The sequence below is a fragment of the Penicillium malachiteum genome, assembly GCF_028827825.1.
Source record: "Penicillium malachiteum strain IBT 17515 chromosome Unknown utg000005l:1.0-9002435.0:326005.0-9005861.0, whole genome shotgun sequence".
Classification (NCBI taxonomy): Eukaryota; Fungi; Ascomycota; class Eurotiomycetes; order Eurotiales; family Aspergillaceae; genus Penicillium; species Penicillium malachiteum.
Genome location: NW_026643099.1, coordinates 3,640,791 through 3,665,880, shown reverse-complemented (window position 1 = coordinate 3,665,880; position 25,090 = coordinate 3,640,791). Strand labels below are relative to the sequence as shown.

The following is a 25,090-nucleotide window of genomic DNA, read 5'->3' as shown; positions in this document are numbered from 1 at the left end:
AAAAAGTTAGCGTTGGTTGGTTTCACCGCGGAAGGGGGCGTAGACTGGATGAGTCGGCAAATGAGAATGCGCTGCGTCGGCAAGGCGCAATGAGGCAACTGAGATGGCCCCCATGACAAAAAAGAGACATATAGAAGATAAGAAATGAGGTATTTTACCTTTCTGCGCAGTGATAGGAGAGAACAAGTCGACTCTTGATCTTTGCGGTGAGAACCAGACAGGGGAAAAAACTGCTGGGTCCCAAAGATACAAGTGGGATGAGTCGACGGGATCGGGGAACAAATTGTCCGGGGAGATTGCAGATCGGAGGGTCCCGAGTAAACTGGGGAATGAAACAATCAAGAACAAGGGGAAGATAGTCCAAAGAAGATCACTATAAAGAAGATTCTCAATGAGTCAGTTGCACTAAGATGAACTGATTGGCAAAGTGTCTTATAAAAAAAAAAGAAGGGGGGGGGGGCAAATGTCAGAAAGAAAAATAAGGTCGGGATTGAAAGTAGATAAGCACGGGTAAGTTAGAAATCGAGGGGAGTAAGAGAGTTGATGACAAGACCACCAAAGATGAAGTCAAGTTCCATTCTCTGGATTACTCTCTCTCTCTCGATTCAAAAACAAAACAATCCAGATCAACAACAGGTGGAGAGCGGGGAAACCTTGGAAGAAGCGGTGGAGAGAGAGGGGGCGGTGAAGTTTGAATGTTTGAACAGTTTGATTCTGTTTGATTCCCCCAGTATATAAATGGAGACTCTCAGACTCTTAGACTCTCAGACCCACGCTCGGATTGCAATGCAATACGAACTTGAACTTCCAAGATTGTCAAGGACACGAAACACGTAATCCTTGTTTTTTTGTATAGACAAAGCAGGGGAAATAGAAATAAAATAAAACAATAAAAATTGGATGCAAATAGGATAATAATAAGACAAAGACGTTGAAAGCACTTTAAGGAAGTATAGATCTTACCTGATCAACTTGAACTTGATACTATATATCAGGATGATATGACAGTGCCGCTGGCAGTGATGATCCAACCTTCTACTCGTAGTAGTTGAATGTCAAGGTCTATCAAGATATCAGTATGGAGTAAATAGATTAATGAATTAATGTAATGCAGCTTCCACGTCAATAACCGCAGAGCCCCTACACGTGGCTACTGGGGCGAAGCAGTAGGCAGCAATGCAGGAACCACCCATCCTGACCAGGGCAATAAGGAAACAAGATCTCTCCCACCAAAGGGTAGAAGCCCGGGTAGAAGGCAACGTACCTGCGTAGGGGTTAACTCACGGAAGTAAGTCTAGCTGATCCACTCTGTTGGCTGTACGAATCATGAGGCTTGAAGATGGGGCGCGGATACGAGAAACCAGTGATGGAGTGACAACGCAGCAGCCGTAGGTGCAGAAAGGAAAAGCACTTGCAGGAAGAAAAAGATCGAGGAGATGGAGACTTTAAGAACTCGAGCCCCCTCGCCTTCTCATTTGATATATTACAACATCGGTCATGCAGCCCGTCGATCGGTGGGAATCGATGAGGCTTGCCGGTCGGCATCGGACATATCGTGCCTTGGTTTGGGAGCTTTTTTTCAAAATGTTGATTTATTTTAAATTTTATGATTACTCTTTTGGGGGGGGATTCATCGTCCTTGTGGTGTGGGAGAAGTAAACAGTAAAGGAGGGTGAGGGGTGGCAACGGTAAACCCCCGAGCCTCCTATACTTATTTTATTTTTTTATTTATTGTTTATTCATATATTCATATATATTTTCAGAAATAAAAAACGAGGATGATGATAGAAGCTATGTAAGAAATGACCCAGATGGTTCAAACTCTCCTAAAAGAGCGAAACTTGGACGAAGGGGGGAAGGGTGATACAGCCGGATTTAGTTAACGTGCCTATCCCATGATACCGTAGATGTTTGTCACCTGTATCGGATTCATGACTCAGAAGAAAAATTAGAAAACAATAAATAAATAAAAAATAAGAATAAAAATAAAAAACAACTAAGAAAAAAAAGGTGATATACTCGAAAGGTCTTGGATGCACAGGCCAGAAGAATGTATCAGATGAACATGGTTACAGACAGAGCATAGCAAGGCATTCTAGGAAAAGCGGGTAGAACCAGTTATGTCTAAAGGAAACCCTAATCTATCAGTGAATATGCATTAGTCTCTCCGAGGGTGAGAGGGGGTGAAAAGTTGGTAGTAGAGATCCCCCAATAAGACCTCGTGGATGTGATGGGAAAGAGGGCGATCTCCGCCCGGTATGCAGAGATGTGTCTGTAATCTGGTTATGGTTCAGTTTTCCCTACTACTCAAATCAATAATTAATTTGATTCGAGCACTTCCGAGTGTAATGAGACCGGAGTTGGAGGAGATCGACAATCCGTTCGAAAAGAACATGAGACGCATCATCCGGAGAATATAACCTGCAACCAAGACATTAGAAAGACTAAGTGAAGTATGAAGATAAAGATAAAAAAAATCTTTTCAGGGCGTCGGATCTGAAAAAAAAAATAGAAATACAAAAGCGTCATTCTCGTAAGCCCTATCAACTTTATCAACGAGATCAGTGCGTGGTGTGGTCTGAAAATGTCGTGCAGAGCGGTGGCGATCATATTGGGGGCGATGGGAGCTTGGACCGTGCTCTGTTTCTTTCCGCGTCACTCCGAACTTTTGAGATTATAAATGATAAAAATGCTAAAAATGATAAAAATAATAAATGATTCTTTCTTGGTCCGTGTGTTCAGGCTCCAGCGCAACCCGATAACAACCTGTCGCCTCCCGGTGTGGTACTGGAGGCACACCTTTTGTCGAGGCACGATCTCAAGAATGTGGCGGCAGCACACGATTGGAGGGACTGGAATGTGTCTGAGATGATAAACCAATAAGACTATAGAAGATACCACACCTTTATAGAACATTTTGAACGAACCTGTTTTTTTTTCTTTCTGATTCTCTGTAGTAGACTGAGCCACATCGCCAAACTTTCCATATCATGGAATGTATCTAAGCCACCAAGAAGGGGGGGGGGGGTAAGAAACCGAGTAGATATCCACCTATCAACGATGTACGATTTCGTAGTTCGGCATATGCATGTTCAAATGGGGCGATCTCCGCAACGGGAATAATATAACCAAAGACTATGAAATAAATACTACACACTAAGAGATACTAAGAAACACTATGAAAGACTAGAAAAAGAAGAGTCGTGGATCTTCTTTACACGTCCCGTCCCGTCAAGGTTCGGAGGGTATCGCCGAGCATCCACGGTTGACGCAAGGAGGCATCTCTTACTTAGTTGGATTTTGTTTCTGTTTGACTTGGGCTGAAACCAACATTCAATCCTTTATAACCGAAGGTACTTTCTCTTTCATGCAGTGCACAGGGCCCTGACATGACGTCGCCGACGGTCCATGCCGCAGACATTCATGCATTCATGTGCGTCGGGCATAACATGGAACAATTATGATGAATATTTGAAGTAAAAGAAAAAGTAATAAATGCCCATAAAATCATACTACTAGTAAGTGGGAAGTGGGAAAAAAGGTTCCAAGTATTGTAGCTGCCAATGTTACCCAAGGACCCAAAGGTCCATATATCCATATCTCCATACAGCATTCGGACAAATTCAAGTCGCACATACGGGTAACGACGTTCAAATATTAAAGGTAAAGTGCAACGTCGACTCTTAAAAACTTCCTTAAAGAGGGGTCTGATACGACTATGGAGCCGCCTAGACTATAAAGACGATGGTTTTCTGCAGACTAATATAGAGTGTCCATACACGATCGTCAACAGGGTGTGCACCAACCAAAAGATCATCAAGGGATCGACACCATGACGAGTTCCAAAGTTATGGAGAAGTTCCATTAATAATGAATACGAGTCTACAAAGTACCTGGGCTGAACTGGATCCTATTTTGGATTCTGAAACCGAGCCCATGAAAAGGAGTGTTGAAAAAAGCAATATAGTATACAAGTATGATTTACATGGCTGATAATAGTATTTGATTATTAAAAAATGCTGGTGCCTCTATGAATATCATAATAGTCGACTAATATGGAATATAGATGTTACTATGTTAGTGATCTCGGGATTTGCTTTTTAATATGGAGTTGATTTTCAGATATTATTTCTCGAGATTATCAGTGCTAGTCACTACTGTAAATTAAATCCTTCGGCATGCGCGTAATTAAAAAAAGTACATTCTCATTAGTGTTATTCATAATAGCTTCAATTTCATACTTCATACTACATACTAAATTATCCATGGTACAAACTACATAGTGGAGATGCGGAGATGTGGTCCGTGTGTTCCTACTGCTTATGGTTTAGTCTGGGGATCCAAACTTCCAACCTTCACTCACCCCCCTTCAACTATTATTTCCCCCCCCCTCTCCCCGTTCCCAAAGGTATGTACCCCCCAAAAATAATTTTCAATAATTCCTCTTTTAAACCCTAGCTCGGTCCGAATGAGTGCATCATCTGACATCTCTCATTCAGCGCCGATCTGGGCTGGTCGCATCTGTAGCTCCACGCCAACTCGTCATCCGGCTTGATCTACGACTCTCTACCCTCCTCCCACAGATAGTGTAGCGCTTCTACATCCAATCATAGCTCTCGCTGTGATAGACCCCTCAAAGATCGTGTTCGAATTCAACGTCCCCGCTTGAAACTCCGCCGCGTCCGTTGACGTATACTCCCCAGCTTACGATCCCGCTTGTGCCGCGACCTGCTCCGACTTTTAAATCCTGATTCTGTTTAGTGAACTAAATTCACTAGACTGAGAGTGAGAAAAAAAACGGAAGGATAGAAAGTTCGGATTTCTGAATATCATTGCAGGTTCCGACACTCCGGTGCGTGCCAGAGAGCAACAAGGCAAGAATCCACTATTTGGAAAGCGGGTGGATCACCCATAAGGTTTTGGATCATCTTGCCTTGGATCAACAAAGTTGCACACCATTCTCGATTGGTGAATATTGCCATCGACCTTTTTTAGGGCTCGATCTTCTAACTCTGACCGCGAAAACCGTGAACTCGACTCGAGACGAGCCCGGTAGGCAGGCTTTTAGGGGGAAGCCGAATCCGTATTCGGCGTGGGCGTCATCTGCTCCTCCGTTGGCTTCATTTAGTCCCCACTCTGCAGCCAATCCTCTTAGGATCAGCTCATCACCCGGCGCAGATCATCTGCACTTCATCGTGCATAGTCCCTGCATACGTTTTTCCCACTCTTGACTTCTTGGCCCACTGGCCTTGTCTGCAGAAGCGGCCGTGCACGATTCCGCTCTGTCTTTCAATTGGAAATACATTTCCCCTCTCTCATTCCAGTGCTTCGATTACTTAGCCGGCGTTCGTCATGGCAAACAACTCGTTTCGCGACTCGGTCAACTCGCTGGGTTGGTCGCGTAGAGACCCGGACTTCCCTGTCCGCACCAGTGCTTCCTCTGATACTCCAATTTTGTCGCGCCTGCAGTCATTGAATCCGTTTGGACAGGGTGGCTATGTTCAGCTACCCACTCATAATGATGGCCCAGGCGCGCCCTTGCCAGCAGCCAATCGCCGAGAAGAGGAAGAAGGGTTTTTTGCATGTAAGCATTCTTGTGATTTCAACTTCCTCTTGGTTTTTCCCTTAGTCTCGCTCCAATCTTTTTTATTTTTTATTTTTATTTCATTTTTATTCCCCTTTCCCTTTTATTCTCGTGTATCCCGTGACCCATCTATGATCGTCCCGACTGGGTTCTGCCTTGGTCCAGGTGATGAGATTGTAGTTCCTGCGTCGGGAATTTCATCATGGCTATGCTTGTCTTTGTGGTTGTGATCCGAGAGGAGGATGATACTGTGGACGGACACTAACGAGAATCCTACCTAGTGAGTCGATGGGATCGAATGCTCATTTTCGGTGCTTGTAACTTGGGCGCTGCTGTGTGCTTCATGATCTGCTTCTTCCTATTTCCCGTACTCACGCTCAAGCCTCGGAAATTTGCCATTCTGTAAGTTGTCTTCGAGTGTTTTTTTTTCTTTTCATACTTCAGCTGCAGTTTGTGTCTTTCTCAACCCCACCCACCCTTCCACATATATGTTCAGCCCTTCTCCGGGCTCTGTTCCGGCCAGTCAAATCCCGAGATTTCAGTATCCTGGTCATGAGTGGACTAGGGCTCGGACCATGTGCGATTTCACAGTCTTACTAGTGTAGTTTGATTTGTCGAGATACAAAATTCTGCGCCTCACGCCAAGCTCATTCAAAACAAGGCCGCCCTTTGATATCTGTATGCTAACAGAATGCTGTTTTTAATAGATGGTCTGTCGGCTCAGTCCTGTTTTTACTATCATGGGCTGTCCTCATGGGACCCTGGTCCTACGCTAAGCATTTGATCTCGGGACCACGGTTGCCCTTCACAGCCGCTTATTTCGGATCGATCGCACTCACACTGTATTTTGCTATCGGGGTAAGTCTCTTATCAGTTTGATATCATTCTTTGTCGATCATTATCAACTCCACACACACACATTCACGTTCTTGTACTCCAGCTGGTTGTACAGCACGTCGGGGAAAAGGGGAATCTTGCGTTCTTGCCCTCTATCTCTCAGTGCTACATGACTCAGACTGTTACGCCGGCAGCTAGGTCTTGCGGACTGAGGATGCGGGGTGAGGATCAATATCACCCTAGGCTAGTCGTTTTCGTGCAACCAAGGTGCTGCGCCAAAACCTTGAGCGACTTCAGTTTGCCTCATGGTATCACGAAAACGACAGCCCAGACGCCCATGGTATTCTGAATCCACGTCTCACTCTTCCCGGCGCGCGTCCCTCCATGGACGTATTGATCCGCATCACTCATCCCCGCTGTGTTCACTTGTGGACTATTTTGAGCCTCCGTTGCCGCGTGAAACATCATTTGGCTAACGTGACCATATAGCTCCAAAGCCTTATCCTTACCCTGATCTCCTCCATCTTCCAGCTCGCCGCCTTGGTCTGGTACCTCGTCAGTTACTTCCCCATGGGCAGCACGGGTCTGCAATACATGGGACGTTTCGGTGCCTCGCGCGTGTCTGCCTGGATGACCAGTTGAAGTGGCACCCTGCCGTACGTGATACGTTACCTGCGAAACTGGCTGGTCTGAATGGTTTTGGACATGTCGGCGAGAATCATTATCTATCTCTGCATGGATTTTGCGCGTTATGACTATCACCTTTCTTGTATATGTAATCAATTTTGCCTTGGGAATAGAAGGATGTTGGAAGCTGTTTTATAATAAGGGGTCATATACCCAGCACTTTAGAAATACTACCACTTATATCAGGAGTGCTCCTAGTTCCTAGTCCAAGCCGTGAATACATTTAAGTCACCACTCTCTAGCAAGACGCTAAGTCTTTCCTGTAAGATGATGTTCGTCACACTACTAGTCTCCCACTTAACAAGACCTTCCAAGGTTGAACTGGTCAAGCAGCGTGAGCAACTCGAAGGCTGCCATGAAGCATCAAAGACACCGTAGCTCTCACTGAATCCTCCTAAAGCTTGAAGATCTATTCTTGCTTTACAAGTTCCCCCACTATGCGCACCCAGCAGATCGACTCTCCCTCGTTGGGGTTGGCGCCTGCACGAGCAGAACGCAAAAATCTTCAGGGAAACCAGCATAAGGTAGTTTAGATCCGAAAATCGTGTATGTATGAATATATACTATCCAATAATGATACTCTCATCACAAAATGCCACTAACAAGTTCATTAAGCCTTCTCGCTAACCAACTCTAGCCCCTCCAAGCTGCCGCTTTTCGCAAATTTCCAATCCTGAAAATAACTCTCCCTAGGTAACCAGGGCGCGCGATCACCAGCTTTAGGTAAAATACCTTCAGCCTTTGCCACGTAAGTCGAAGTCAAGCCAAACATTTTCCTGGGTTTGATATCCTGCGCATCCTTCAAACCAAGCCTAGGAACCGCAACAGCCATACCAAGCCTCTTCATCTCCTTTAACAGACGACAAAAAAACACCGAAGTCGCATCCACACCAGGCGTCCACGAAGCATTCGTATATCCGAAGAGATATGCCGCGTTCGGAAGATCCTGGAGCATCATTCCACGCCACGCAAACTTCTCCGAAGCGACGTATGGGACTCTGTCAATCACGAACGAAGTCCCACCAGCGAAGAGCATGGAGAGACCCGTAGCAGTGACGATGATATCAGCGTCAAGTTTATCTCCGGAATTTAGTTCGATTCCATCTGATGTAATGCTCTTAATGGTATCCGTTTTAATATTCGCACGACCACTTCGTAAAGAGTCGAAGAAATCACCATCGGGACAGACACAGAAACGTTGTTCCCATGGAATATAGCTAGGCTTGAAATGCGGATCATAGGGGATATTTTCAGGGAGAAGTTTTGTAACACCTTTCTTGATGAGCCATATCGAGAAATCGGGATAAGCGCGACAAAGAAGGACGAATAGACGGGTTATAAACAAAGATCGCATACGCTCGAACTTGTATCGCATGGAATCAGGTAGAATGTAGTGAAGCCAGGTTTTCTTGGCTTTGTTTTGAATAGACATAACGTATGAAGGACTGCGCTGGAGCATTGTCACTTCTGCTTTTGCGGCAAGTTTGGGAATGAGCGTTATAGCTGTAGCGCCGCTACCGATCACGACGATTTTCTTGTTTGCGTAGTCGAGACTCTCAGGCCAGAATTGTGGGTGGATGACTTGGCCTTGGAACTTTTCTATTCCGGGGATATTTGCTTCCAGGGCTTGTTCATAGTTGTAGTAACCTGTTCCCAGGACTAAGAAGCGGGCTGAGAAGGTTTTTGTTCCTCCGTCTCGATGGACATTCAGAGACCAGGACTGGTTTAGTGAAGACCACTCTGCGCCAAAGAGACGATGCTTGAATAAGATTTTTTCTTTGATGTTGTGCTCCGTGGCCGCATCGTCCATATACTGTAGAATCTCCGAGCCCTCGCCGAGAAGATGATCTTTATTCCAGTGGTGCCAAGAGTAGCCATAGGTAAGGAGAGGAGAGTCTGATCGGATACCAGGATATTTGAAGAAATCCCAAGTACCGCCTAGATTCTCACGAGCTTCCAGAATTGCATAGCGAAGATCGGGAAATTGAGATTGCAGGCGATACGCAGCATTGATTCCTGAGAGACCGGCACCGACAATGATCACGTCGTAGTTGGTGTCCATTATGGGATCATTCATCTGATGATCAGATGAGAATTTAGGAGGAAACGAGTGCAAAGGTTAAGAATCCCAGTTGTTGAAAACGTTCTATTGAAACTCAGATGCGGTATTCTATGTAATGGGTTGAGATGTGATGGGCTTATCGAAAACTGTTTTTGTTGGGGCATGTTGATGCCATATTCATTAGGTGTCGAACACCCTAATTGGGCTAGTCTATACTATACACTATACAGCATCGGCTTCCAATTTCTCAGTAGGATTGAAAACACAATCCTCTAAATCAGGACCCTGTAAAGGATGCTCTCCATGAGAGCCGGATTCATCCCTAGAATTAGACTGTTGTAGAGAGCCCCCAGACGGCTTTGGAAAAGGAGTACCTGAGTCAGATCTTGCTCTCCGTCGACGTAGTAAATCACGCAATGAGACATAGAGCGGGCGTATAGCTAGGGCAGCCGCACATAAATGGGCCACGGCCGTTTCTGCAGCAGTCCAGTATACAACACCTGCGTTCAAAAAAGTCGGATCATGGGTGTCTTCGACATGGCTTAAGCTGGGGATTCGCGCTGATGCAACCGCAATAACTCTGGGAAAGGGTCAGTATCGATCACTCGAATTGTCTCAAGATCGGAGTTTTACTGAGGCTTACATTATCCCACATCCGAATAGCATGTATAGCGCAATTTTTTGGGTTGTTGATGTTCGAAGAGTCCGAAGTAACGGTACTGGGAGTATCAAAATGATAACTTCAGTTGCGATGTTCACTGCTGCACTTGCATATGCGACTCCTGATATGCTGAGACATCTTGCATCGCCGCGACTGAAGCTCCAGATTGCATCTATGGGAACGCATTGCAAGATTGCCATGGGCGTCAAAATAACCACTGAAAGAGTGACGAAGATCATTGTTCCAATCACATAATATCGGAAGCTGAGGAGCTCTGGGAATATTCGAAGATAGAGGAAGAGGATGGACATTTTGATAAAGTATATCACTAGCAGCCAGAATATTTCGCAAAGATAGTCTAATGAAGAAAGTATTAGATTGGCTTCAAGTTGAAGGGATGGAGAACTGACACCAAAGTATCAAGTCTCGTATTTGAGATAGAGATGAGGATTCAATATCATATAGATGATATCCCAATCCATCGGTTATACCTGGAGATTCATGTTAGTGAGACTATCCTGCTAGTAGTTAGAATGCCGTGAAGGAAATTGTGGTACATACAAAGATTGCTGAGTATTGTAAGTGCAATGGTGAATATCTTCATAAATCAGCAACACCCATGCAAATTATTCAAATTGGAGATAGCATACCCCTGCCACAATATGACTCCAATCATCCCACCAAAGGCGTTGATCAGTGTATAATCGCGATACCACGCGAAATATCACAATGCAAGTACCGGCAACACCACTGCCGACTGCCGCTGCTCTTAACGCTGAATGATGGTTGTTGTGTGGCTCATCGCACTGGTTTGCCCATGACTTCGCCGCATCTGAAAATAATACACACTTAGTGGAGGGGACATCAAATGGGAGGGGTTATCACGAACCGAGTGCGTCTTCGAGAGAGCAACTTGTCACAATGCAGTTTGAGATCAAAGTATTGACCCTCTTGTTGGTACATCGACAATGAATATCGGAGGTAGAGCAGCCAATCTCCGCTAGGCTTTGGTAGGCACAGTCCACCTGGAAGTATCAGCATCGAGTCAAGAAGCAGAAATCGCAAAGGAAGATTCACATAGCATGGAAAGGTTTCTCGTGGATTAATTGCTACTTCCTTTGACGCAACCAACGTGTTGGCACAGAGGAATATGAAGAGCAGGTACGCAAGAAGGCGACTCATGATACGAAGGAGTGGCGGGAGAGAGCATTAACGCTCGACCCCATGATGATAAAATTGAAGACCCAAAGTGAGGAATGGAATTAGGAAAGGGATAGATTTCTGATTTATGGTAGTAGTCCCTTCATCGAATAATCTAGGTAGCACCTGGGCCCATGCCTTCATCGGGTACTGTCAACTACAACCATGGAACAAACTCTTCACTTCAACACCTCAAATAAAATATTTGGATAAATACCAGGATAATTTAGGCGCATTCCGGATTTATGCATATATGAAGTGTTTTGTTCCGATCTATTTCCATAATTCAACCTCCCATTCAGTCTGATTCAGAGTGTAGGACGTAATGCCAAACTCAAATCCGATCGAACCACCCGATTTGTGCATGAACCATCCCTGGATCACTTAACTCGGCATATCTGAAAATAATTTCCTGAATAAACATCTGAAAATTTGAATATTAATTGTAAGAAACAGCATCGGACGAAACTCCTTGTCCAGGGTCGGGACGAGATGTCACACCATACCGAGTGAGCGTGCCGAGGTCGGGATCAACGTGATTATCGGAATGACATCTGGATAGGAGCACCGAGTGGATATTAAAGTAGAGTTATAGGTACTAGACCATATAAAGCAAGAGAGCAGCATTTCACATGCTTCAATCACACATGCACTCAAGTGCTATGTAGATTTTGAGTCGACTATTTCTATCGAGTCTTATCCCATGTGCACAGACTTCGTATCCAGAGCAATCTCTTCTCAAGGGGGATTTGGTCCTTGAAACACACATCTACACAATGGGCATCGAAATCCCCAAATCAATGAACGCCCTTGTTGGCAATCGCTCATTCATTACTCGTTTATCAAACTATGCATGTGGATATGCTTCTGGTGACGGCGTCAAGCTTGCAACTATTCCTGTGCCGAAAATAGGAGAAAATGAAATTCTCGTCCAAGTGACATGCGTCGCCCTCAATCCTACAGATTTCAAACACATCGATATACTCTCTCCTCGAGGTGCTGTTATTGGATGTGACTATGCCGGTACTGTTGCACTCGTGGGGGCCAACGCCCCAGGAAACTGGGCAGTTGGCGATAGGGTCGCAGGGGTAACCCATGGTGGACTATATACCGATCGAGGTTCTTTCGCAGAGTATGTCAAGGTCCCTGGAGACTTTGTCTGGAAAGTTCCATCATCTATCAGCGATGAGGAGGCAGCTACGTTTGGAGTGTCAGCTGTCACTGCTATGTTAGCCTTGAACACTCGACTTGGCGTTCCATGGATTGATGGAGGCGAGGAGGAGGGTCGCTCAAATACACCGATCCTCATATATTCTGGTGCTACAGCGGCTGGGCTGTTCGCGATTCAACTGGCAAAACTTGCAGGTCTGACAGTTGTAACTACTGCCTCATCAAGGTCTCATGATCTTGTTAAGGAGTACGGTGCTGACGATGTGTTTGATTATCAATCACCGACTGCCGTCGAGGATATTATTCGGGTCTATCCGAATATTGATCGAGCGATGGATTGTTATTCACAGGGCTCTTCAACGGAGTTCTGTGCTGATGTTGTTCGCAAGAGCCGCGGATGGGTCGTCACACTTCTGGACCCAGGAAAGAAGGATTTGGATGGCGTCAAGGTGGACTTCTTGTTGGCGTATACTGCCCTTGGGGAGGAATTTCAATGGCTTGCACCATTTGGACCCAAGTTCGGCAAGGTACCATCTGATACTGCTGCCTTGCGCAGGTTTTATGCATCTTTACCGGTGACCTCCAAGCTCCTTAGACCTCCACCACTTAGGGAAATCGAGGGCGGATTGGATAATTTGAGTGTTGGATTAAATTTGTTGCGCGAAGGAAAGGTTTTTGGTGCTAAATTAGTCGCGCATCTCCGTTGATTCTTTTTTCTTTCCTAGTACAGTTTTTGGAAAGTAGACTATATGATTTCAATATAGAAGAATAATGAATAGAGATTGTATATCATGCTTTGCTTTTTTCTCTCAATGGTCATAATATCCACCGACTGAGCTGACAAAATAAGCTATGTAACAGGAAAGGGTATCTAGCTAACTTTTGTTTGAAGGTGAGTCGCATGTGAGCCTAATACTTTCCGCGCATCATAGTCAATCCAACTGTCCCTTCCACCAGCTTCACACCTTTGACTTCAGCTTCATAGATTCCAGTATCACCACCAGATCCATGTTCCAACCAGCGAGCAAGAAGGTCATTGCTTTCTTTTGGCTTGATATCAGCCGAAGCAGTGCCAATGGTAATGTGAGGAATGACATTAGCACAAGGCAGAACTGATCCCTCTTCAGAATCAGAAGACTCATCAGTGGAAAGAATGCGAACGACAAATGCCATGACGCGATCATCCCAGACAAGACGCTCTAGACGAACCTGAGCATTGCCAAGAGTTGGTGGCTTTTGAACAGGGTCCGGAACAGGATTGAATGTGAGGTTGTCGATGTAATGTCTGGTGTAGTGAGACCAGACGTCAGATCGATCTTCCCTCGCGGCACGATGGATAAGAGTGACATGGAAAGCATTCTGGACCCGACGCTGCTTCGCCAGCTGGTTGTACAGACGTGAGACTTCTGGAGGGGTATCGGGGGTGAAGAGAGCATGAAGAGGAGATAGGACATCATGAGGGTCGAGAGCGATTTGGAAAAACTCAATTTTGCGAGCTAAGAGAGCTGGTGCGAGTGTAGCACCTTGGTCAGCTTTCGGCGCCTTTGGCGGCTTCTCTTTCTTATTCTGGGAGGAATATCCCGAACTCAGGTCCATTTGAACCTTGTATTCGTTCAAAGACGCGCTGATTGCAGCATCGAGTTCCTCAGCTGAAGGAACACGAGTGACTACTCTGGGGAATGCGCGATGCAAAGCAAGAACAATAGTCTCAAGGTTCTGCCTGGAGGAAGCGCAGACATCCAAGTCGATCACAAGGTCAAAGTTCTCATCTGGATCTCGGGTAGTATCAATACCCTCAAAGCGGCTCAAAAAGCCATCCATAATACCAATGGTCTCCTCCCGGTTTTTTGTGGCAGCTCGAATAGTCTGGTGATTATCACCACGCTCCAAGACTCGCTTACGGGTGACTTCCTTGATGGCGGAAAACAGCTCATGCTTCGGCTCGTGCACATAATGAAGAGCAACGAACTGCGCATTCGGAATGACAGGGTAGACATCCTCCATCAGCTGCTTGCGCTCTCGTCGCTGGTGGCTGTTGCGGTCCGCAATTACCACTGGCTTAATAGCCAGTTCTTGGGTAATTTCGAATGCAAACTTCTTTGGCTTGTTCTTCTGCTTGGGGATACTGTCGTTCTGGATATGACCCCATCCAAAGAGATGAACCAGAGCAAGAGCCACGGTTGTTTTTCCACAGCCGAGGGAAGCAATGGGGGCAATAATGACATTGTTCACAGTCTCAACTCCCTTGCCTGTTTCCTTGGCCTCCATTGCGATGATCTCCGAGCCTTTCAGACCTCGCTCCTTCAAGAAATCTTCACGCAGGGAAATGATTCCATGGTTTAGGTTGTACTCTTTAGTGAGATTTGGGTTCTTCATGAATTGTCTTCGTGCAAATTGAAGATACTCCTCGGTGATCTTCTCATGCTTTTTGATTTTGAGTAGCTTGCCCCCGATCACAGCTTTGGTACATTCGCGCCACTGACGGTACATAAGGTATGGCTCTTCAAACTTGTATTTGAAGAACCAATCATGCACAGGTCCCTTTTCACCATTGCTCATCTTGCATCGGACCACAAAGCCTTCCGTCTCACGGCCGTCCCAGGTACCGGTCTCAGCACATTCTTCCAGGAACTGCTTTACGTCGTCGATCTTATTGTAGGTCACGAACTTGGCTTTCTTAAAGCCCCATTCATCGGCAAATTTGTGTACCTCTTCACTAGGGAGGGTGGAGAATTGAGGTACATTGTGATTGAGACCATGGAGGTAGATACCGGCCGCAACCTCATCATATGCCAGAACATGTTCCTCGAAGCTGTCATCGCAAAGCTCTCCAACCGCGGTAAGATTGTTTTCTCGTAGTGTTCGCGCAAGATCTTTGGTTGATTTGTTGACTGCCTTGACATGATGTTCTACCCATTGCTCACCAGCCATGGCGTGGCTGACCTGCACATCCGGACGGAGTCCAGTAGAATGCTTGCTGCACACCAGCAACTTGTCATCCTCGAGTCCAGCAATGAAAATGATACAGCCATTTTCCTTCACACTGAGCTCGTAAGGACCCTGAGTATTTGTCTCGATATTCCTCCAGCGTGTGTCGTTGACTTCCTCCACGTTGAAAAACTTATCGTATCCACGTACCGCAATCTCGGGGATGCCACTCTTTAGTCGGGTAGTGAAAAGACCACGGGCATAGGTTGGAAGATCAGGACGTCTGTAATCCCAGTCCATGAATTTCCATGAGTCAACTGTGACATTTTGGGTACAGTGAACCGTGAATGTTGACTTTTTGCAGGTGAATGCGCGCTTCTTCTCTCCGTTACTCATTTTCCGAGCCTCCTCCAAGTTATGAACCAGCTCCTTGACCACTGAAGGGTCCTGAGACACCACAGAGTCCACGAACTTCATGATTGAGGTCGTCGAAATCACGGTGGTTGGATCGAAATCGCGCGAGGAATGATGGAGGGGCACGAGTGGGGGAGAACCCGGATGAGGTTGATAAGGTAGGAAGAAGCGTAAGGCCGAAAATGACTGACTCGATGCCTTATTATTTCTGTGGGGATCTTACCGTTTAAATTTGGTCGCTCAGTGATGTGAAAAGTGAAAACAGGAAAGAGTCACAACCATGAAAGAAATGTGTCATGGTGCGGGGAACCAAATAGGAAAAGACGGACTTTCTCTTATCATTATCGCGACTTTTTTTTTCTCCCAGAAATTTCCATCTTCTACCCCACCCAATCCATCTTGAAATTATACTCATTCTTTTTTGGCTTCATCGTATTCCAAGGTTTCTTTGTTTTGACTCTTCTCGTGTGACTCATATTGCGACATGGCCCAACCTAACCCCTACCTCCTCGCTAGCGACAATCCTGCCGCGCTATTGGAGCTATTACGATCTACCCCTGCAATCGCCTCGTGCCAAGATGAGCATGGCTATTCACTCCTACATGCCGCTGCATCCTACGGTCATCTCGATCTTCTCCGCGCCCTTGTGAAGGAATTCAATGTGAATGTCAACCTCCTGGATGAAGATGGCGAGACATGTTTATTCGTGGCGGAAGAACCCAGGGTTGCCCGGTGTCTAGTTGAGGAACTCGGAGTGGATTATAAGAGAATGAACTTTGAAGCCCTCAAGGCCCATGAGAAGATGGAAGCCGATGATGAGAATCCCAAAGTCTCCGCTTATCTCCGTGAAGTTATTGGCCTCCCTCCCGCCGCCTCGACAGACTCGCCCGATGGGCCATTGAACGCCCCGCCGCCGATCCCTGGGAATATGCAGGTCAACGTTGGTACCATGTCAGAGGAGGAAGCAACCGCTGGTGAGGCTGAGGTGGATCCTGAATTCAAAAGACGAATTGATGAGCTGGCTGCTCGTGATGATTTCGAGAGCGAGGCGACTCAGAATGAGCTGCGCGAGCTTGTTATGGAGGCTATCGGCAGCTCAACTACGAATGCAGCTGGTCGGGAATCCAGGCAGAGGACTGAGTAGCGCCGATTAAAGCTGCGATTTGAAGTTACCTCGTTTCTCTCTCGAACAACTTGTGGGTATGAGCACAAGGCGTTCTGAGAGATGCAATATGCACCTGGTGTAAATAATACGATGATATGAACATTTGACATCTACGACTTGCGAAATAAATTGTTGTTCATTCGCGATTTCTTAAGCTTAGAATTCCGTATATAGTGTCGCCAGTTGACGGCATTATGTAGGTGCCAAGCTAAGGCATCTGCAATCTCCAACCCCACATTATCTACTCCAACTGCAACTACGTCTACATCTACACCAGTATATAGCACATCATGTCTCAACCAGTGTCGCCCTATCCCACACAATCATCCTTTTACTCAACTCCCACTATGATCAACCCAGCTCTGAACGCTGACACACCTCCACCTCCTCCACCCAAACCAAGTAGCCACGAAGCAAGCCGCGGAGGCACTCCTCAGAACCCATCCATGCCAGCGCCTCAACAACCTATACCCTCTGGCTACCGTCCAGACGCGCAAATGACAAGCGCCCAGCAATCACCATACCCTCAACAAGCCCCTCTCCCCGCGCCCCCGACAATTGAGGAAGGGTGGCTGCCGGAAGAGGTCAAGGACAAGTCGTAAGAACCCCATCTGAGCACCGAGTAGCAGCAAGATTACTGACAAACATAGGACCGTGGACCTTCAATCAATCCTCCAAGATCCAAGCCTAATCTCCGCCCTTGCAAGCCAACACCCCTCCCACACCGCCCGCCAAGAAAGCCTCGAGTCTCTCCTTCAAGTAAACAAGGAACTCGCCTCGCGCGTCCTTGAAATGCAGAACCACATTTCAGAAGTCCGAGCCTCCACGGAAACAATGCTTCTCCAGCACCAGTCACTCGAGGTTTCATGGCGCAAGAAGCAAACCGAAATGGATACAGCATTAGCTCCTTGGTCGCCGAAGGGATTATACCAACGACTCAGTGCGGCGATCGCGGAACAAGAGGCGGTGTGCCAAGCTGTGGAGGAGAGTTTCCTAGACGAAGAACATCATGGGCGTGCGACGGAGAAGGAAATTACAGATTGGGTCCGTCGTGTACGAGCGGAAGCTTCAAAGTTAGCATCGAGGAAGGAAGCCAAGGCGCGGTGGGATGAGGGTCGAGTAGGAGGATGGCGCTAATAGAGCTGGTGATTCACTCATTCTATAGAACATAGACTACTCTTACGATGCTACGCAGGCCATGAATATATGAATAACTTTTTCTCCATTTTTTTTATCCTTTTTGTTGTTAAATCACTGAGGTTAAATCACTGGGGCCGGAGGCCGTAAACGCCGTAAGATGTTCGCAATAAGATCATTGTTTGCCGTAGATCAATGATATATCCATGAGATCGATGGATTTGTGGCTGGAGATCTGTCCGTGATAAATCGATGATGAGATCGATGGATGAATGGATGCATCCATGCAAGCTAGGTTTCGGCCTCGCGCTTCTTTCTCTGGGATCTTCCCAGTACGACGGTGCTCAAGTCGCCCACCGGAAGTTCAAAGGGGAAATCAACTGCCTCGAGCATCTGTGCGATAAAGATATGCCAAATTGGGATACAAAGGGCCAAGTTGAATGCACCAGCAGCCTATTGAAGTCAGTATATTTCTCAATCCACAACAATCAAAGATAATATGTAAACACGCACCTGCTGCAACTTAGCAGCCGGGCAAGATTTCCCAAAGCCGATTGGAAAAAAGTAGCCGCCGTCAAGGCAAAGCAAATGACGAGAAGGAACAAGGCGAGGAAAAGACAAAAATTTGTCCGAATAGAGCAGATCAGGTAGACGAATGTCAAGATAGAGAGGATCACGTAGTAAAGACCTAGCCTGTTAGCGGTCGAACGCCAGCAATTGAATGTATAAAGGATCATAGAACATACCAACGGTAGCGGCATATTCTGGTGTCTTTGCTCCCTCAATTGTATTGCCTGTAGCAGAGTAATTGGTGCCAACGCCGAAGAATGGCATCTGAGTCGTGCCTTGAACAATCCAAAAGGTTCCATATGTGAAAAAGAGGGCACAGGAGAATGTATTTCCAATAATCCATTCTCCAAGACCACCGAGGATCTGGACCATACCGCCGAAGAAAATGAAGACAGGCCTAACGTGTCAATGAGAGTCAGTTTTCCAGTTTAAGTAAAGTGAAAGTAAGAGGTATAGCACTTACAGTATAGCCCCTCCGTTACCACCAGAGCCACGCCAACCCAAGGTCTGCATTGCACCGGGAGTTGCAGCAAGCAAGAAGCCCATCAGCGAGATCGGAGTCGGGTTACCAAAAGTTCGTCGCAGATTACCAGCTGCTGGCAGCTTCGGGCTGAGATACAGCTTCTCAAAGGCGTCGCGTGGGATGGGAAGGAGGACACTCTCCGCTGTCTGGATACGACGTAGCATCTCGACGGCGGAGACATCCTGCTTGTCGCTGTTGTTATCATCGGTCATGTTGAGAAAATGGATTCGGAGTGTAGTTGAAGAAGGGAAGATCGTAGAGAAAAAAGATATAAAAAAGGAAGAAGGTTGGCAGAGAAGAGGAAAAAATAAAGAAAGGTAGCCGCAGGTGGCCGCAGGTGGCCCCAAAGAATAATCTCGATCTTTCTTTGCGGTGGTGAATTGATACGAAATGGGATGATCTATTTTATAATGCGTCGATCTTTTATTTCTATCAAATGCAACTCAGGCGTCCTAGCTTCTTCCACTCAAGCACAGCACAAGACCTACCCCGGAGCAACTCCACGATGGCCCCAACGCCAAGGTAAATTTTTTGAAACAGATCCAGATCGCAGCAACATGTTCCTTGCAGAAACAGCATTGAAGAGATGTCATTTGTGGGAGCAAAGCCATACCATCCCGTCCTGCCTAAAAGGAACAGAGCGGGTCCGGGGTTGTGGCCCTTGTGGGGAAGAAATGCGGGGGATAATCACTTGAGCTCCCAAAATTGGGTTCTCCCCCGCGAAACTACAAAAGATGCAAGAAAGACCCGAGGAACTTGGGAGATCTTGAGTCGGCTGCATGTCGGATACCTCGCCTTTATAGGTGTGGTGCTTGGGAGACATATAAGAAGGTTCCAAGGCGCTCTGAATGGGCTTGCCTAGACGATGCCAACGCTTGGGTGGCGTTGATAGAAAGTCAATTTACGCTTATTGTGAGATCTGTTCTGATTCATGTGTGATCTCTTCATTTCTGGACAATTCTTGAGGTTGGAGTCAGTCAGGCTCCTCGGATGGGTTCTGATCTGGGTTCAAGTTGAATTTGATTCTTGTCTTGAGATGACCGATTGTCCAGAGATCCGCCATCTTCCAACAGATTCGATGGGAGCGTCGACTTGCTTTGGTTACAGTCTCAGAACTAGCATTTCCAGGCAGCTACAATGCTTCTTGGTAGCGTTGGGCATATGTGATTCCGAGCACTGACCATCGAGTCTGCCCGGGGATAACGGAGTTGCTCCGAGCCGCCATTTGAATGCTATATCTCGATCTGCATGATCTCAACAAATGCATAATTTGACATGCGATGACTAACTCCGACTTATGCTCGGCTGGTGAAATCTCCGAACCCCACACTTCACTTCATCCGAGTCCATCGCGGCAGTTACCAACATTATATATCCGAGATAAGCACCATGCCAAGGTGCGGTGCCGACCCGCGTCGTATTATGCGAGTTGACGAGTCATGGCGCATTCTTTTGATTAGCGGAGATCTTGTTCTAAATAGGAAGCTGTCTACGCTTCCGGTATCCAAAGAGCATTGATAACAGACAACGTGCCTACTGGCAGAACGTGGATGGGCGTTCGGAGGCCAGCTTATCTATATGTTATCCCCCGGATATTCCACCCCAGCTTTACTAATACAGCATCAGACTCTAGGGCTCCAACCACGTCGGATGTCGGTCAATGTACGCAACTGATAACCATTGACTTCCCCTCTTTCTAGTATCTCATAGCCAAGCTTTTTTCGATAAGGTGTCTCGCAAGGTACCGCTGATAACAATCTCTTGGCTACTTGAGCGAATCCCAGGACGTTGTTAACTCGTTTAGTCTTGCCTGTGGGTATAGATTCTGCGGACTCACGCCCTTCAGTGACAGAAATTATGTATACCACCGTCGGAAAGCCCGACGGTTACTAATGGCTTCCATACCCCAAGGACCTTATCATAGTGTCGCTTAGAGATAAGTATTCATTCCAAGATTGTACGAAGAAGGAATGAACTCACTGGCATGATAAGGCGAGGATAGTGTAGTATTTTGCTTCTTGATAGGCAATGCTGTGAGGAAATGATATCGTGGTAGCATTCAATCATCTGTGCTGAGAACTATAAAATGAGCCAATTTTGACGCAATTGTGGATGAATCGCACACCTTATTCCATTCCATCAAGAATCAAACAGTAGTGATGAGGGAGCCTCTCAACTATATCCTGCTTGGACTATCTTTATCCAGCCTCAGTCTTGCTGGGGTTGTGAAACGAGATACAGTTCGGTTTCGTGATTTGAGTGTGACCGCCGGCTCACTCCATAACATCCATGTTGAATTCGATGACGACTTTGAAGGACCTCTGCATATTGTATATGGTGACTGTGGAAAAGACCATCCGATATACAGCCATCATGAGATTGGTAGCGTATACGTGAAGCGTCATGAGCAACCAGGGAGATTCGTCTGGATTACCCCTTCTGATGCCCCACCCGCGAACTGTATCCATGCATTCTCTGGGGAAGTATTGTTGGGACGCTCATCACCTATCCAAGTCTCGAAGCCTCTCAAGAGACGTGAAAGTATTGCAGATGTCGCAGATATGGAGGGTCCTTGGTTCGATGGCGTCGCCTATATGAAGTCAAAGAAAAATAGCGACGCTTTCATCGCCAAAGCAAAGGATACGTCCGTTGCGATTCTTGGTGGTGGCATGTCCGGATTAATGACAAGTCATCTCCTCGAATCAGTCGGTATTCACAACTGGCATATCTTCGAATCTTCCGAGCGAATTGGTGGGCGTATTCGCACCAAATATCTCAACAACAGTCGCCCAGATCAATATCAGTATCAAGAGATGGGCCCTATGCGTTTCCCAGTCAGCATTACGTACAGTGACACCAATGAGACCTTACAAATCATGGACCACCGCATGGTATTTCAACTCGGTCACGTTCTCAATAAGATGAATGCCGGTAACCCTGAGCTTCAAGTCAACTTCATCCCCTGGTATGAGAATGGACCCAATCTCCCTGCCGACTCAGGTGGTGACCGACTACCGGATGGCCGAATCCCAACCAATGCTGAAGTGTCAGCCAACTCATCCCTAGTCTACACTGCACCCTCATCCAACGCGACAGCTGTATCAGATGCCGAGGCCGCCTTTGATAATTACACCAAACTTGATAAAATTTCAACCATTCGGAGTATCGCACGAAATATGTACAAGGCCCACAAACAGGCACTTGAGGATGGCATGTTCCACTGGTCCGAGTGGGGATACCTCAAATATGCCCTCGGAGTGAATTCCAACATCAGTGACTATGTTGCTGGAACAACTGACACCCCCATCTGGGGCGACTTCTACGATGATGTTTACTTTGCCGCAACAGAATGGCACACAATCGATCAGGGTCTTGAGTCACTCCCCCGTGCTTTCTTCCCACACGTTGAGTCGAGACTTACACTCAACCGCACAATCGAAGGTCTACAGTGGAACGAGACATCTGGGAAGATTGCTATCGCATGGCGTGAGGATCCACTGCAGATGAAGCCTGAAACTCTGGACTTTGACTATGCCGTGGTCGCAGTTCCATTTGGCAGAGTCAGAATCTGGGGCCTTCCACGATACTCGTCTCTTCTCAGCCGTGCCATCTCTACCTTGAATTATGACCCCGCTTGCAAGATGGCTCTGATGTACAGGACGCGATTCTGGGAACACCTCGATGCTCCGATCTACGGTGGCTGTGGAGCGGTTGATGTATCTGGAGTGGGTGATGTTTGTTACCCATCCTATAACATCAACGGCACCGGACCCGGTGTCATCCTAGCGTCTTATATATCTGGTACAGAAGCCCGATCCGTCGTTTCTCTCTCAGATGAAGCACATGTTGCTCTTGTTCAGCGTGCCATTGTTGAGTTCCATGGTGATATTGCCGCTGAGCAGTTCACGGGTATCTACGATCGACAATGCTGGGCTGTTGATCCGGATCAAGCGGGTGCGTGGGCCGATCCACTGGTTGGCCAGCAAGAGCTTTACCTGCCAGCATACTATCAGACAGAGTTCAAGACCATCTTCATTGGTGAGCATACGAGTTATACGCATGCATGGATTTTTTCGGCGTTGGACTCGGCTGTCCGTGGAACGACACAATTGTTGCTTGATCTTGGCTTAGTGGATGAAGCGAAGTCAGTTGTAGACACCTGGATGGGCCGATGGATTAGTCTGTAAGGCGTCGAGATGATTACTTATGATATTCAAATGCCTATGTTTAATGATTCGAATGAATTGGCTGTATCCAAGCATTATGTTACCCCCACACTCCGACGCTACGAAATTCTATTTGCCATCAACATTTTGAATGAGAACACACATGTGCTATCCATATCAGGAACAAACCACCAGAGGAAGACATGGATATGAAACCCTTGATCAGAATTCTTTCCAAGGATAGACTTACTATGGTTCCAGAAAGAATTGTTTTGTGGATCTACTCCAAATGCTAACTAAAAGTAAAACTAACATTGAAACTTGAACTTGGCGTGCATAGAGTAGCTTTGACAGAGGATGTAGTGCGCTTACTAGTGTTCTATCAAGATTTTGCATGTTGCTTGTTGATGAAATCGTCACTTTGAAATTCCATCTAGTGTCAATGGAAGAGTCGATAGAGAAGGCAGCTCGAGAGAAAGAATCGACAATTTACAAGATCCGAAAATACTAACCAAAGGGCGATCTAGCTCATTGACTCTGTAAACGCATCGAGTCTTCGAGTTAGGTCAGATTCTTTTGATGTTCTTTGTTAGGAGGAGATGCAGAGTCTGGTGAGGAGAGAGGCATTATCGTCGCTTTGTCCATGACGATGAACCGAGGGAAACACCGGTCAGCGCAGACGATGTGAAAAGAAAATACCGATAAAGATGACTCTAAATATGCATTTTCTTTAGACTCTTTGATGGACAGCCTACCATGAGTTGAGGATTTTCTAAGTCTTTGAGATTTCTCCATCAGTTCCTTTTCTCTGAGGGAATTTGGTCATTTTGAAGGGAGATGGTAGAAGAGAGACTCGCTATGACAAAGGGAACTACTTGTTTCAGAGTCTTGAATTTTCCTTGAAAGAGAAAGGATGAAGTTCAAATGTTGTCTCTTTGATTAATTTGTTGGCAGATAAAGATTTAGGAGCAATGCAAAGAGGAAGGCACGATTACCATTCACCATCTTGGCATCAAATATAAATCTCAAGTACTTGGAACAACTTGGTCATTAATTTCGAATCAATTTTTCATCTCGTCTTTTTCAAGAATCACCCCAGCAACTCAAAAGTGTTTCTCAAAATTCAAGAGTTGACAATATTGTGACCTGATATTCCATCCCCTTGAGAGAACACCTGTGATACATCGATTTCGCTCCAGGGCTTCGGCGCGTGCAAACCCGATACACAAAATGTCTTCTCTCGCACCTGTACCCGAGGATGATCAGCTTGAACTCAGTGATAAGGTAAGCAGATCCATGATTTCAACCAAGAACCAGTCCAGAGTCCAAGCTAATTGAGATCAAAAGTATGATATTAGCAAAGGTCGTCTATGGCCAGTGAACTTCCCAGAAGTACCAAGATCTGATTATGGATTTCCCAACGATTCCGATCGATGTTACCGCAATGTGATGGTTCAAATGCTTCTACATTTGCCAGCGTTTACAGCTTGGCTGGAGGACTATGTTATGGGAAGACACCTTCCTAAGGAAGAGGTGGAAGGAAGTGGTGCTTGGTGTGAAAGGATTAATGGACAACCATGTCTCTTATGTCTCTTTACCGGATTGTATGTCACTTACTGGACCGAATATCAGACGGTGAGGAAGACAAACTGGAGAGATGTTTCGGAACATCATTACTCGAGGTATTTCACCAGATTGTGGAACCGGGTTTGGAGTCAATGGGATAATGGAACAGGAAATTTCGTTGGACAGCAGGACACCCTGGAGTTTTGGCCGGAATTCTTGGGACAGCTTCGTAATGACATAGATCCTACCATGTATGACTTGCCCCTTTAGCCTCAAGGCTTTCCCCAGTCTGATTTCCTACTTGAACATAGAGCTAATTGAAATAACTTGAAGTGCTGATGCTATACTCAATTTCGATCGTATTTTCTATACGCAGACAGTCACCGTGAGGACTTGTACACGGGGACTGACAGGACTTCT

The 25,090-nt window shown here is 46.3% G+C and overlaps 11 protein-coding genes across 11 annotated transcripts; 6 read left to right on the top strand and 5 right to left on the bottom strand.

Moving 5' to 3' along the window:
- Nucleotides 1–5,352: 5,352 nt before the first annotated feature.
- On the top strand, nucleotides 5,353–7,063 carry N7483_011360 (putative Golgi traffic protein SFT2; the record flags this gene model as incomplete). Its single annotated transcript, XM_057094787.1, has 5 exons — nucleotides 5,353–5,584; nucleotides 5,866–5,986; nucleotides 6,292–6,442; nucleotides 6,665–6,841; nucleotides 6,911–7,063. 5 exons carry the CDS (start codon nucleotides 5,353–5,355, stop codon nucleotides 7,061–7,063), a joined length of 834 nt encoding a protein of 277 aa, XP_056940758.1.
- Nucleotides 7,064–7,718: 655 nt separating this feature from the next.
- N7483_011359 (flavin-containing monooxygenase) lies at nucleotides 7,719–9,185 on the bottom strand (the record flags this gene model as incomplete). The annotated part of the gene is made up of 1 exon (XM_057094786.1): nucleotides 7,719–9,185. One exon carries the CDS (start codon nucleotides 9,183–9,185, stop codon nucleotides 7,719–7,721), a length of 1,467 nt encoding a protein of 488 aa, XP_056940757.1.
- A 207-nt stretch (nucleotides 9,186–9,392) lies between these two features.
- On the bottom strand, nucleotides 9,393–10,142 carry N7483_011358 (uncharacterized protein; the record flags this gene model as incomplete). The annotated part of the gene is made up of 2 exons (XM_057094785.1): nucleotides 9,393–9,750; nucleotides 9,814–10,142. The coding sequence occupies 2 exons, from the start codon at nucleotides 10,140–10,142 to the stop codon at nucleotides 9,393–9,395; spliced, it is 687 nt and encodes a 228-aa protein (XP_056940756.1).
- A 174-nt stretch (nucleotides 10,143–10,316) lies between these two features.
- Nucleotides 10,317–10,696, bottom strand: N7483_011357 (uncharacterized protein; the record flags this gene model as incomplete). Its single annotated transcript, XM_057094784.1, is given in 3 exon segments — nucleotides 10,317–10,322; nucleotides 10,482–10,663; nucleotides 10,681–10,696. The coding sequence occupies 3 exon segments, from the start codon at nucleotides 10,694–10,696 to the stop codon at nucleotides 10,317–10,319; spliced, it is 204 nt and encodes a 67-aa protein (XP_056940755.1).
- Nucleotides 10,697–11,807: 1,111 nt separating this feature from the next.
- On the top strand, nucleotides 11,808–12,908 carry N7483_011356 (zinc-binding alcohol dehydrogenase family protein; the record flags this gene model as incomplete). The annotated part of the gene is made up of 1 exon (XM_057094783.1): nucleotides 11,808–12,908. The coding sequence occupies one exon, from the start codon at nucleotides 11,808–11,810 to the stop codon at nucleotides 12,906–12,908; it is 1,101 nt and encodes a 366-aa protein (XP_056940754.1).
- Nucleotides 12,909–13,110: 202 nt separating this feature from the next.
- On the bottom strand, nucleotides 13,111–15,606 carry N7483_011355 (tRNA ligase; the record flags this gene model as incomplete). The annotated part of the gene is made up of 1 exon (XM_057094782.1): nucleotides 13,111–15,606. One exon carries the CDS (start codon nucleotides 15,604–15,606, stop codon nucleotides 13,111–13,113), a length of 2,496 nt encoding a protein of 831 aa, XP_056940753.1.
- A 421-nt stretch (nucleotides 15,607–16,027) lies between these two features.
- On the top strand, nucleotides 16,028–16,687 carry N7483_011354 (ankyrin repeat protein; the record flags this gene model as incomplete). The annotated part of the gene is made up of 1 exon (XM_057094781.1): nucleotides 16,028–16,687. One exon carries the CDS (start codon nucleotides 16,028–16,030, stop codon nucleotides 16,685–16,687), a length of 660 nt encoding a protein of 219 aa, XP_056940752.1.
- A 311-nt stretch (nucleotides 16,688–16,998) lies between these two features.
- Nucleotides 16,999–17,845, top strand: N7483_011353 (vacuolar protein sorting family 37 protein; the record flags this gene model as incomplete). Its single annotated transcript, XM_057094780.1, has 2 exons — nucleotides 16,999–17,306; nucleotides 17,359–17,845. The coding sequence occupies 2 exons, from the start codon at nucleotides 16,999–17,001 to the stop codon at nucleotides 17,843–17,845; spliced, it is 795 nt and encodes a 264-aa protein (XP_056940751.1).
- A 291-nt stretch (nucleotides 17,846–18,136) lies between these two features.
- On the bottom strand, nucleotides 18,137–19,150 carry N7483_011352 (putative plasma membrane ammonium transporter (Ato3); the record flags this gene model as incomplete). Its single annotated transcript, XM_057094779.1, has 5 exons — nucleotides 18,137–18,298; nucleotides 18,359–18,361; nucleotides 18,439–18,533; nucleotides 18,592–18,812; nucleotides 18,879–19,150. 5 exons carry the CDS (start codon nucleotides 19,148–19,150, stop codon nucleotides 18,137–18,139), a joined length of 753 nt encoding a protein of 250 aa, XP_056940750.1.
- Nucleotides 19,151–21,097: 1,947 nt separating this feature from the next.
- N7483_011351 (flavin monoamine oxidase family protein) lies at nucleotides 21,098–23,125 on the top strand (the record flags this gene model as incomplete). The annotated part of the gene is made up of 1 exon (XM_057094778.1): nucleotides 21,098–23,125. The coding sequence occupies one exon, from the start codon at nucleotides 21,098–21,100 to the stop codon at nucleotides 23,123–23,125; it is 2,028 nt and encodes a 675-aa protein (XP_056940749.1).
- A 1,209-nt stretch (nucleotides 23,126–24,334) lies between these two features.
- N7483_011350 (uncharacterized protein) lies at nucleotides 24,335–24,940 on the top strand (the record flags this gene model as incomplete). The annotated part of the gene is made up of 3 exons (XM_057094777.1): nucleotides 24,335–24,388; nucleotides 24,452–24,708; nucleotides 24,799–24,940. 3 exons carry the CDS (start codon nucleotides 24,335–24,337, stop codon nucleotides 24,938–24,940), a joined length of 453 nt encoding a protein of 150 aa, XP_056940748.1.
- Between the last annotated feature and the right edge of the window lie 150 nt (nucleotides 24,941–25,090).